The 13822-nt window shown below is 34.8% G+C and overlaps 1 protein-coding gene across 1 annotated transcript in view; it reads left to right on the top strand.

Annotated features, from left to right (window-relative positions):
* Positions 1–13822, top strand: part of LOC125666554 (leucine-rich repeat-containing protein 15-like) — a 72430-nt gene that overhangs the window by 43067 nt on the left and 15541 nt on the right. The window contains exons 8-9 of the mRNA XM_056151727.1: positions 10367–10438; positions 13126–13197. Of these exons, the coding sequence (XP_056007702.1) occupies positions 10367–10438; positions 13126–13192 (139 nt within the window). The 3' untranslated portion in view covers positions 13193–13197. The remainder of the gene's footprint in view (positions 1–10366; positions 10439–13125; positions 13198–13822) is intronic.

The raw sequence follows: 13822 nt of genomic DNA, 5'->3' as shown, positions 1-13822 counted from the left end.
AATCACAGTTACAATATTGGTATTTTAAAACTAGTATTACCTGTACAGTTCCTCTTCAGTGACAGGCTGTGAACTTTCTTGGGAAATATATGACAATCCATCCCCCTAGATATGACCATCTCAGCATAATAGCTGGTGGCAACACAGATGGAGAAAACCAAATCTTCTGTCAAAAACAGCTTCATAAAATTTCCAGTTCTCTGAATAATTGGGTCCCATATCTGAAAGGAAATTGCAAATAATCAATATTGGCCATCATACCTTATTTGGCAGCATTTAAAACACTTATCATACCTTATAGTTAGAAACAGAATAATGATTTTCCATATTTAGTCTCATTTTTGTATTGCATGCTATATCTAGTAATGCAACGATAAACAGTAAAATGGTACACGCATATCAGTGTATCATGACGCCATGATTCCATTTGTGAATGTATTATCTGGATTCATTTGAATGTTAACCAAATGTATAGATTTAACCTTATATTCAACCTCAAAGAGTAATACCAACTGAATGCCTGGTTGTCGCTCCGAATGAAATGACAGTTCTTGGATCAGGTGTCCCTGTGTCCTCTACATCAGCATCCTTTCAATGCATGTCTGGATTTGCCAGTAGACTGTCACTAGCGGTAGATACCTGGAAGCTTTCCACTAAAGATTCGGATGTCAATAACCTTTTTAAAGATGAAAAAATTACAAATTTTAATTAAGAATTATTGGTTTATGTTTTAAAGCAAAATATAAGCTTCGTGATAATAAGAGACAGTTTCGCACGAAAATACTGGTCATATTTAATTTAAGATAGAGATGTCCTATATTTGAAGTGCCATTTGGTAAGGGATTACATACATGTGTTAGAAATGAATGGAATATTTCATTATACATTGCGATTGTAGCAGAGTGCGTATTAAAAAAAAAGATATGCATCGTGGAGGTGTTAGCATTATGCCTAGCATATATATGGGGGCAAATACTGAAGAAATTCAGGTTAAAACATATAGGATTCAGCGAAAATACTGTAACTCTGAAGGAAATTGAATGACCCCAGATTTAAATTAGAATTGAATCGGTTCTTCATTATACACAGTGTCTAAATCCCCATGCATGAAACTCTGATTGGGTGTGGATTTATTCGAAATTAGAGAAAATCTAGGCAAGAAGTGGGAACATGCTTATCAGCTCATAGCACACCAGCATGTATGGATCACATGTAATTTATGGTCATAAACTACTAAGTGTATATAAGATAAAAGAGAAATGTATATGATTTTTCAATAACCAGACTTTGATGTTACACCCCCCCCCTTCCCCGGCCTTTTGTCTTGAGCACATATTTCGTTTTTATTTCTGATTCATGTACAAAATGAAGAAAAAAACTCAAATTACGGTAACAAATTCTATTATTACGATAATGCAATAATGTGATATGTGCTTTCCTAACAGATTGTGTTTTCTTTTCATAGAAAATTAGTCTTTTAAAGATAGTCGTTTTATAAACATAGAAAAATCTTGGAAAATAGCCTCCGCACCAGTGATCATGAATGCCCAGTCTGATTAAAACCATCCCATCCCTTCTCATCGTACACTAAATCCGACCTTTTCTTACACTCGCGCGTCAGGTAAGGAGAGACCAAAAAATGGCCGGGGGGAGGGGGGTAATCAGACTGAGTAATGCCAGGCCAGGACAGATTAATACGCCAGTTTCGAGATACGAACTCTTCTGTGTAGGAGGTGCATTTAGTGGAACTTTGAATGACTAAGTGGGACAGATTGGACCTACAGTCAACGAGGAAGACGATGAAATGTAATAAAAGCAGCTTCTCTTTTGATATGCAAATGTGGGAAATACAAAATACTATCAAAAGAAATGTTTTACTAAAGTGGAAACATAAAAACAATGTCGTATTTGCAAGTAATATCTTAGATATGGTATTAATGACCAATGAAATAACGTGATATGATAAGAATTCTATGTATTTAATTACTCCCTAAATACTTATAACTTACTTAGTTTGTGTAGCAGTCGAATTCGGGTAATCTAACAGTGTATGAGAAACTTACTGAGTACATTCACTTACGCAATTATGAATATTAGTCCCACTCCCGCGTGTAAACAAATTGTTTCGCGTCTCACTATGTAAGAGAGTTTTCCAAAGGGAAATAACTCGGGTGTATCTCGAAACCGGCGTATTGATGTCAGATATGTTCATCTCTTATTAAACAATTGAGTGTTATACACTTGGTTTAGATATCATAAAATATAAATATTTTCTTTCATGAAACGACAAATTATGGCATAAAATTGCAGTTAATATATTAATCGTGATTTTTTCATAACATGATATAACCACGAACGTTCTTATTTTTTCTAGTCGGCCTATGTGGCTACATTAACTTACATGTTTATACTGAATGCATGCTCGTTTGGGTCACACTGCAACAGGAGATCCAGTGCAACTTCTTTATCTGGCATCAGATCGTTTTCAAGATGTAAAATACATTGCAAGCGTTCGCTGTGTTGTTTTCGTTGAAACGGAAACACGTGTGTTGCCCGTGCACACATTCAGAAAACCCTGCGGCCGCGATCCGGATCACGGAAAAAAAGTATATAAAATATGCAGACTGATTTTTTGTTGTTGCTTTGTGTTCTTTGTATGGCAGGGAAAAAAATATTACTATTCCGAACAAATATTACATAACGTTTATATCTGAATTTGAAGTATTTTAATTTTTTTTTTTAATTCAGTCTACGTATGTAACATTCTCATTTGGTGTTTTATGGAGTTACAAGTACGTAGTGTAACTGTTATTCATCAATAATGGTTTTATACTTCTTTTTTTTTTTTAAAAAAGCAGAGAACACCTGGCTAATTATTTCATACATATGTGTATATTGTTTTAGTGTATTAAGAGCTTGTCTACGAGAAAACCATGCAAAATGTGATGGAAGCAAGGTTGTCGGATCAACAACATATTTTGAGTGTAATAAAGTACATCAATATCAAATACTTTGACATATTTTTTTCGGGGGTGTAGTCATTGGATAGGGATTTGCAGCCATGTTACTAAAATTAGCACTTTTGTTCTAACAAAAGGGTAAAATTATGTATATTTTACCCTTTCTATTTAAAAATTCTAACAGGTTATTGAAAATGGATTTTTAAAAAATGACACAGTTTATAAAACAACTGGATATGCATATTCACATTGTTTAGTGGGAATCTAAAATTTTACTTCCGTTTAAGTGCAGAAAGGTCACAAATTTGGCACGATTCCAGATTTTGATAAATTGCAGAAAATGATAACTTTTGAATCAACTAGTAGTCAAAAAGTAAAGCTTTGATTTATTCAAAATTACTTTCATCGTATAGAGAAGAAGTATATTTACGATATATCAAAAATCTGTCTTTGGACTCTCAATTATAGTAAATATATTAACACTTCAAGTTGGGCATTTTTTCCTGCTTGTAGAGCTTTTATTCTGGTAGCCACCTAAACCTGTTTGCCATGTATGGCCCTTGTTATCTTATTAAGTCTTATATAATTTTATGATTTCACATCAGATGACCAGAAGTATGTATCAACCATTTTTTGTTGCTATGGGTCCTGGTTACCATGGTGACAAATTGCAAAATTTGAAAAAAATAACGTTTCTAAAAAAATAATATGCATCGTATGAATAGTTGTAATTTAACAAAATTGATATTTGTGTACTTTTAAACTGCAATTTTTAAAAACAAATTGCATGCCAATTTATATGCTATATATAATAAATTCTTTATTTAGACAGGATAGCACGATTAGTACAAATGACTAGTTTACATTGTGGTCATACAGAGACTTAAATATACCAAAAGCAATTTGATCATATTTCTTCATAGATTTGCTTTTCCCATGGATACAATAAGGATAAATCTATTTTTTAAAATCTGACTGGTTATTGAAAACATTCTGAAATAATCAAACTCAATCGCAATACGAAGCCGGACAGCAATGTAACTTTTGAAAAGTTGTATGAGAGTCACAATATTGATATTCTAAAACAAATAAAATTGTTGCCATAGTAACATTTAGACCAATTTAAAGACTGACCTGCTTTAAGTTCAAAGGTAAAACTTGTGTGAAGACAGAACTTGATAAATATCCACAGTATAATACCCCAAATCTTTATATTTTCCTCGGGACAGTTAACACGTCATATGAAGTTGTCAGGTACAATATATTAGATAAAAAGTACTTTGTTGTTAGGAATTTTTAGATGTCATCAAATTTAACAAATGAAGTACCCAGGAAAGAATTGAGCAGCAACCCTTAAACAATTAAATAACATGCTTAATATGTACATAAAAACAAGAGTTGTCAGATGACTGTACCTAACCGTTTGTTCAAAAGGTTAAACGTTTTTGAAAAATAGGTCGAAGTCCAAGGTCGACGTTGACAGTTTTGATAACAAACGAAATTGACATCTATGTTTGAAACATCAAAGATCTATCACTCTTGGTTCAAAAAATATAACCAAGATAAAGTTTTTGAACAGTACGTCAAAGTTCAAGGCAGAGGTCGTTAGGTCAAACCAAAACAAAGTTCTCTTCATGAGACATCTATATATGTAAAATATCAAAGCCTTATCCCTATTGATTCAAACGACATAGCCCAGGTTGAAGTTTTTAAAAAAAATAGGTCAAGGTCACAAGGTCCAAAGTCTTGGTACCACATCAAAGGTCTCTTCATGGGGAATCAATAAGGGATATATCAAAACCCTATCCCCTTGGTTTAGAAGATATAACCCAGGTTAAAATATTTCCTTAAAGTGGCACCGACGCCAAAACTGGGGTCATTACAATACATGTAGCTCTCCGGATAGTCACCCCGGTGAGCTAAAAGGAATGTGCATGTACTTTTCTTGTCTTTCTTTTGTTTTTTATTTTTACATGTAGCGTATAATTCTACATTCTAAATCCATGCGAAAGGGTTCGGAGCAGCCATATTCAATACCGGAAATTAATGATTATGAACATTATATTGAGAGGAGAGGGGTGGTAATGGTAAAATGCTCTTAGATAGTGAATGATCTTGTTAAAATCATAAAATAATCAATAATGTTGAATATATCTAAATACAGAAATATTCTTTGCATTCGCACTCCACTCCCAACACCATTACACGTACAAATGAAATATAGCTTAAATACCAACTGACAGTAATCACATAAATTGCACCGAAGATGAAAGTCAGATAATAATAACGTCCGAATTCGCACAAAAGTAAAGAAGTTCGCTTGTAATATAATTTGTAACGAAATGTATTGTTTATACCTGACCCGGCTGGTATAGTTTGTCCTGTCTAAACACATACAGTGTAGCTAAGTGGAGAGGTCCCGTATTTGGCACTCATCACCAGGGCGGAGGGTGTGTGTGGGTGGCAATTTTTTTATAGAACCTCCCAACCTCCCTAAAAATTACTTTTAAGACAACCCGAAGCTCAAAATCCTTGATAATGATAATAATGGGGGGGGGGGGTCCAAGGATTTAATTCATCAGTTCAAGCTTCCATTTCAATTGTTTATTGATTGTCATAAAAAAGTAGAGGGGGCTGATTTAGCTAAAGAGACCTGATCGAAATAATTTTCGGTTTCCCTGTCAGTTAAATGATTTTTCCAAATTTTTCCCGATCAATTTCTCATGATGAACAAAGTATAGTGACGATCCAAACTCTACCTACATCAATGACTTTAAGAAACTACATTAGCATATACGTAATACCATCAGTTTACAATATCTATATATTTGTTGTTGGTAAAATAGAGAAAGGTGTAAATTTTCGCATGTTGAATCGTAACCTATGATTAAGCATCAAGTATGGTCATATTCTTACATTGAGCACTGAAAAACAAAGATACCGAGCAAACTGTTACAGTATACATTCTTTGAGTTCACTTTATGCATTTTTATTTCACACTTTTCTTATTTTGTCCTGTCCTCACTACTTAGTGCACATATGTAAACTAATAACAAATTCTTGTCATCAATCATGATGGTAAATACATTTTGCAAATTCGGGGAGGGGGGGGGGGCTGCACTAGATCCTCACATGATCCATCTGGACTGACTATAGATGCATATTTTCTTTGATTTCCTCCATATAACATCTAAGCATTCTCGGTTAATGCATGAATTATCAAATAAAGAACGCTTTCAATTTTTCAATGACAAAATGCCTGACCACTGGTACTAGTTTGGAGTATAACAGGACGAAGTACCGGATACTTTTTAAACCCTGCCAATATTTAGAAATTTCTGGATTACATTCTCAGATACTGTTATGTCTTTCACTGATATCACATAAAGTTAACATGATGTACAAATTCTCAAATCCCATTTCAAGTTGAAATCATAACATTCCATAAAATTGCTATCATTTTGTACCTTCTACGTATGAAGAGAGCATCAAAGGGGAGGTAATTCCAGCAACAAATCTATTTCATTAAAAGACCCCCTTTTCATATAAAATAGTAGATTACTGGGATTTATTTATTAGAAAATGTTAAATCTATCAATGAAATTAAATTTCCAAACAATTTATGCATCTAATATCACAAATTTTAAATCTTTAATCTTTTAAAAGATAATTTTAAATGCTTGAAAATATTCATTTTTGTCAGTTTTTAAATTTTAATTGCAAATGAACGGCCAAAAGTCCAAAGTACAATTTTTTTTTATATTTTACAGACAAGGATTTGATATCAAAGTAATATACACTTTTAAAGAAATTTAAGCGTTACTTTTGCAGCAACACCTATTTCAAAATTGACCATATAACACAAAATGTAAAGAGTTTGGCACAATGCCAAATTACAGGCTCTATGTGATCTCTATATGGACACTTATGATGTCAAACATGATTTCTCCATAAGTGGTTTACATGGAAATATCATAAAAAATCCATTCTTTTCATAAGCCTTCAGAATTGATTTGCATTTTTGAAAAAAATAAAACCCTAATATTTAAGGATTTTTCTTGTGTTCAAAGACTAATCTACGTGTAAATACAGAATGCGCTGTTACTAAAAATAGAAACGACCTATCAATAAATTGACCTCAAATTATAATTATTCCAACCATATACTCCAATGATATAAATGATTAGAAATGATATTGATGACCACCATTTCCTTCATTTTTATATATTTGCATGGTTTTCTCGTAGACAATCTCTTAAAAAGTATTCAATTACCAGTAGAGGACATACAAATAGTTTTCACTACTTTATTGTGCGACGCGCGTTGATCGCTTTCAGCGACGACGTTTTGTCACTAATTTTAAAGAAAACCGCGCAGCATGTCCCAATTTCATTTTATCGTAATACAAAAACTACCATGAATTATAACACGAATAAGGCCCATCAAAAAGAAAATTTCCTCTACTTTTACAGGTTGTATTTACTTTTCACTATTTCCATGTATGAATATTGGTAAAACGCCGATTTGTTTAAACATTGAGAAATAAAATCGTAAGAAAGCGTACATGTGCAAAAAATTGCTATTTTCTTATAACTTTGACAGGCATTAAAAATTATTTTTATATGGGCTAAAAGCAGGGAATATATGCTTTTCAAAAATATAAAAAATAGTGCATTCATACGGAAAATAAAAAAAAATCGTATCGAGGTGAAAATGGCCTTGCAACAAAGCATTGCATCATATTTAGACAAAGGCATCTTTCACTTTAAATGTTTGTATTAATTTAATTGCTTTACTTTCTTAACTTATTTTTACATAGTTAAAAAGTAGACAAATTTTTCAAAAATATTATATATAGATCATATATCTTATGACCGTAGTTTCAAAGATTTAGAGGCACTCCTTTTGCGTTGCCCTGTTTTTACGCGCCATCGGTCAAATTGACCGGTACGGTAGAGAAAGGGTTAATATAAACATAAAGATAACAAACAGGGCATGACCAATCTATAAGGTATACAAAATTCAGAATCGCCAAAGCACAGTCACCGTGATATCAAAGAGGTGGGGTTAGTGACATAGGAAGAGTAAGCATCGCTTGTCGTCCGATCACAAGTGCATTTAGACGTACATCTTGATCAGATAAACGGAGTAATCGGTAATCAAAATCAATGTGCTCAAACGTATTCAATAGCCAATGTTGGTTCAGTAGTTTAGTGTTTATGATGATAAATAAAGGACACCACAGAGTCGTCCACTTCTGCTTCATACTTAAATATTTTATTGAAAGTAGACATTAACGGCAAACTAACAACTCAACTGTATGACAAACGGGATGTTTTCAGCTTCTCCATCGTCAACTTCCCACATTTATGTAGCAATATTCCATTATCACCTGCATATGGTGTTTATATATCTCAACTCATTCGATATGCAAGAGCTTGTTCTGGGTATAGTCAGTTTTTAAATTGAGGTAAGCTACTGACAAACAAGTTGATGATACAGGGATTTCAACAGTCTCGATTGAAGTCAGCATTTCGCAAATTCTATGGTCGTTATAACGATCTAGTTCGTCAATACAACCTCGCATTGGGTCAAATGCTGTCTGACGTGTTTCATACCGATTGTTAAGCCGTTCTTGGCACACTGATTTTGACTGCGGATAACTCCGTTTACCTGATCAGGATATGGGGCTCACGGCGGGTGTGACCGGTCAACAGGGGATGCTTACTCCTCCTAGGCACCTGATCCCACCTCTGGTGTGTCCAGGGGTCCGTGTTTGCCCAACTATCTATTTTGTATTGCTTGTAGGAGTTATGAGATTGATCACTGTTCGTTATCTTCACCTTGCATGAGAATAATACACCGCACGTGAATGTTGCATCTCAGGATAAAATTCCATTAAAAGTAATGAACTCCATTAAAAGTATTCAACTCAAACGTGCTAAATCATATATGTGAAATGGTGTGCCTGAATTGGATTCATTGTTTTACGTCCCGTCGAGATTTTTCCAATCATACTGAGACGTCACCTGCTTTTGGTCAAGTACAGGGGTAGGTTCTTTCATAGCCAAAACGCCTGTCATGACACGGGACCTCCGTTTATAAGGTCATACCCGAATGACACCTGAATCGCACTTCTAAACGCCGCGCAATCACTACTTATGTTAACATTTTAGGTTTCATGTGGTCATGGCGCGAGCGGGATTCGAGTTCACGACCTTCCCACTTACAACGCGAACGCTATACTACTGATTCGCCTTAATTTGATATTTTAAAAGTAAAATTCTCTCGTAAAATAATACGTCAAGGTTTATAACGAGGCATCTTTCGTCGTCGTTGTGTCTCAATTAAATTGGAACTGGTCGCGATAGTTGGAGCATTCGTTCCGTAACTCGAGACCTCCACGGTGGTCTTGAGGTAGATCGTTTGCCCCGCATGAGAAAGGTTGGGGTTCGAATCACGGCGGCGACAGACCATAATCGTTGAAACGGGTAAAATTGAAAGTTCCATCGCCAAAAGATCGACATCAGGTGCAAATGTCATGGGTCCTCGAAGATATTTCATCCGTTTTAAGGGGCATCTTCAAAATAGTTGTGGCACTGGTCAATTGCCGTTATTGGTCACATCTCTATCTGAGTGAAAAATTATCAATGGATCGTAACTAGAAGGTCATGGACTTCATCACCTCTGATGCATTGGCAGAATCAAATCTCAGACATTAAGATAGGTAATGACTCCTCGTTTTCTGAATGCTCGACAATTCGAAGTGAGAATCAAGGGGCTTTCAAATATGTCCTTAAAAGGGGTACTTGTAGTATCGTGTCGTAGGAGGTGTTAGCGTGCTAAAGAACAATCACTGCTACGGCCCTGAGTGCCTGGCATAACTCTAAATATGTATTCTTTATTAACCTTATCTCTACCGCACCGGTCAATTTGACAGGAAGCGATCAAAAACAAGAGTACATAAAACGAGAGGCTCTAAAATTTTGAAACCAGAAACATAAGATATATTCCGGATCCAATCTTATTAAAATTAGATAATTTTATCCGCTCATGTATATCGCCACACAAGGTCAAAGGATCTACCGTTAATTAGATTGATTAGGAACCTGTACTGATGTTTGTAGCTCAACTCGATCTATGACTCGATTTATGAAACCATATAATCATTACACGACTGAGAAAATATCAGATTCAACTTATTCCGTGTACAATTGTATACACATATTTAATGAGAATTCACCCTGATGGGGTTAACCCCCCCCCCCTCCCCTGAAATTCCAAGACTTGTGTATGATAATTTAGATGTTATTAAGATTAAGAGTTTTAAATTATATTCATTGCAATGTATTGGAACAAGTCAGTGTCCATGGATTCAGATTAATCAAGATGTCTTTATTATTCAGATCCTTGCACGACAATCAAATAAGAACGTTACCAAAAGGGATCTTTGATACTCTGGTAAATTTACAAGAACTGTAAGTATCTCTATATGACTCCAGTCTAATGTATGATAACTGAAAATCTACATTCTAAAATATTTTTTAGAAAAAACGTGATGAAGAACGTTTCATTGTGAAAACGTTATTTCATGTATTTTGTGTAAGGGACACAAACTATATCAACCTCCGCTATGAAAGGTGAAGATAAAGGACAGTGATCAATCTCATAAATCCTATAAGCAATACAAAATAGAGAGTTGGGCAAATGCGGACCCCTGGACACACCAGAGATGGGACCAGGTGTCTAGCAGGAGTCAGCATCCCTGTCGACCGGTCACACCCGCCGTGAGCCATATATCCTGATCTGGTAAACGGAGTTATCCGTAGTTAAAACCAGTGTGTCAAGAACGGCATAACAATCGGTATGAAACACGTCAGACAACATTTGACCCAATAATAGGTTGTATTGCAGAATTAGATCGTTATTTATCTCTCTATCAATGTGAAAACGTTATTACATGTATCAGATCACAGTGTAACCCCATCGATATTTCTCTCGCTTCACTTCTCTATCACTAAATGTATATCTTTTCCTTAAGAGACTTCTTAAAATGACAATTGTCCTTTTTCTTAAGGTATAACTATATATTTGCTTGATTATTACCTCTCACATCATTGATATTATATTTGTTATCATGAACTTTTTTGAGGAAGCTAGGTTTTGATTCATAGAGATATTCATTGTTCAATCTCACATAATTCATTGTGTGGTTACACTAATGTTATGTTATATAAAATGTTAAAATCGACCTTAGTTTGAGCATGAAAACAGGAACAATATTACATACAATTTGTATTATATTTTATTTTATATCATAAATACGGTGTTTTGAGTCAGTGTTCATGAATTCATATTAAACAAGATGTATTTATCATTTCTTTGACGAATCAGTTACAATAACAGATTTCCGATAGTTTAATGTCTGTACCCACAACTAAAACGTGCAGTATTTGTTTACGAGTAATAATGGACAGAAACGCTATAGATTTCTGTTTATAGAAGCAAATAAAGTTTATAAATATTTATTAAAAGAAATTCGCATTAATAGCAGAGGTTACTGTGATAAACTTTATCGTATTCTTGATGAGGAAATTCGGGGTAAAATGGAAGTGTTGAAATGTGCAAGATTAGAGTTGATCAGACAATTATCTAAATAGAAAGGTAGAGTTACGAATATTGTGTTGTGAATTCATTACACCGGTGAAGTTAACAAAGAAGCGTCCATGAGTTACAAAAGCTAAAAAGTGTCCAGTTTGTTCTCAATCGGCAATTTTTGGATTATTCCAATTTCAGGAGGCAATGACCTCCGAATGATTTTCTTTCCACCAGAAACCGATTGTTTGACTACAATACAATAACAACATGATAAGTACGAAAAGTGATCAATCTTATAACTCCTATAAGCAATTTAAAATAGATAGTTGGACAAACATGGACCTTTGGACACACTAGAGGTGGGATTAGGTGCCTAGGAGGAGTAAGCATCCTCTGTCGACTGGTCACAACCACCGTGGGCCCTATATCCCTATTAGGTAAACGGAGGTACCCGTAGCCTAAATCAGAGCGCCAAGAACGGCCTAACAATCGGCATGAAACACGTCAGATAGCATTTGATCCAAAAATATACTAGATCGGTATAATGACTATAGGATTTGCAAATTGTTGACTTTAAACTAGACGTTTACAACCCCAGCACCATCAACTTGTTTGTCAATAGACTTCTTCGATTTCAAAACTGACCATACACAGAACAAGCTCTTGCATATCGAATCAGTTGAGAGATATAGGCATCATATACAGGTGATAAGGAAAGGTGAAGATAACGAATAGGGATAAATCTCATAACTCCTACAAGCAATACAAAATAGAATATTATTACATAAATACGGGAAGTTGACGATGGAGAAACTGCAATCATCCCGTTTGTCATAACGTTGAGTTGTTAGTTTGCCGTTAATATCTACTTTCAGTAAAATAAATGATATGTTTAAGGTATAGAAAAACATTTCCGTGTATTACATTGTATGGAACAGCAGAATCCTGCAGGATTGGTAATTTAATTACACTGAACAGTGACTCTTTCATATGAATGTAATTTGTCGGATGTGACCGGTCGACAGGGAATGCTTACCCCCCCCCCCCCTTGGGCATCTGATCCCACCTCCGCGTTTGCCCAACTATCAAATGCTGTCTGACGTGTTTCATACCGAATGATAAAGCCGTTCTTGGCATACTGATTTTGACTGCGGATAACTCCGTTTACTTGAACAGGATATAGGGCTCACGGCGGGTGTGAAGGGTCGACAGGGGGTGCATACTCCTCCTAGGCACATGATCCCACCTCTGGTGTGTCCAGGGGTCCGTGTTTGCCCAACTATCTATTTTGTATTGCTTGTATGAGTTATGAGATTGATAACGTCCTGTTCGTTATTTTCACTTTTCATAAAGACAAATAAACAACATATTTTCTTGGTAAACATTGGTCTATTGTGAAAGGCCATATACAATTGTAAACATTGTTTGAAGTGTGGGGATAATGATTCAATGTATCTCCTTTTCTTTTTTCGATTTTTACAGTGTCTGCAGAAATCCTGAATAAGCCTCGGGTGATTGAATAAGATTATGATAATTGGATGTTAATCTCGATATCTTTCTGCTTTAGATACCTGTATGGTAATCGAATAACAACGTTACAGAAAGATACGTTTGCTGGATTGGCGAAACTATGATGGATGTAAGTGGTTTTTCTTTCATTTGAAATATGGGTAGTTTTTTGTTTCACTGTTTAACATTTGTTTGATCTGAATTTCTCGTTATAAATTAGAGAACATGTACGACATTTTGATAGAGAATACATATGTTTAAAAATTTTACATATGATGTATCCTGGGGAAAATTACATGTTTGTCCATCCCCTAATTTCGATTTTTTATAGGATGAATGAGATTGGTCATTGTTCGTTATAGGATTTAAATCTCTACAAATGTATTGACTATATCAAATATAAGCAATAAGAGAGGTATAATGATACGAAATATATGTTCTTTCATAAACGCCCTCCTTCTGTACTTATTCTATCTGAAGTGGAAATCTGTAGGATCAACAGGAGATATTTAAAATTGTATTCCGTAAGTAAATGGGTTATACACGGGTTTCAACAATTTCGTTTAAAGTCAACATTTTGCAAATCCTATGGTCATTATAATGATTTAGTTTGTCAATGCAACCTACAATCAGGTAAAATGCTGTCTGACGACATTCCTAGCGATTGTTAGGCAGTTCTTGGACACTATTTTTGACAACATATAAATCCGTTTACCTGACTACGATACAGAACTCCCGGCGGTAGACATGGAATG

Source organism: Ostrea edulis, chromosome 10, assembly GCF_947568905.1.
Source record: "Ostrea edulis chromosome 10, xbOstEdul1.1, whole genome shotgun sequence".
NCBI lineage: Eukaryota > Metazoa > Mollusca > Bivalvia > Ostreida > Ostreidae > Ostrea > Ostrea edulis.
The sequence above is the reverse complement of the archived record's forward strand: the minus strand, read 5'-3'. Positions and strand labels throughout refer to the sequence as shown.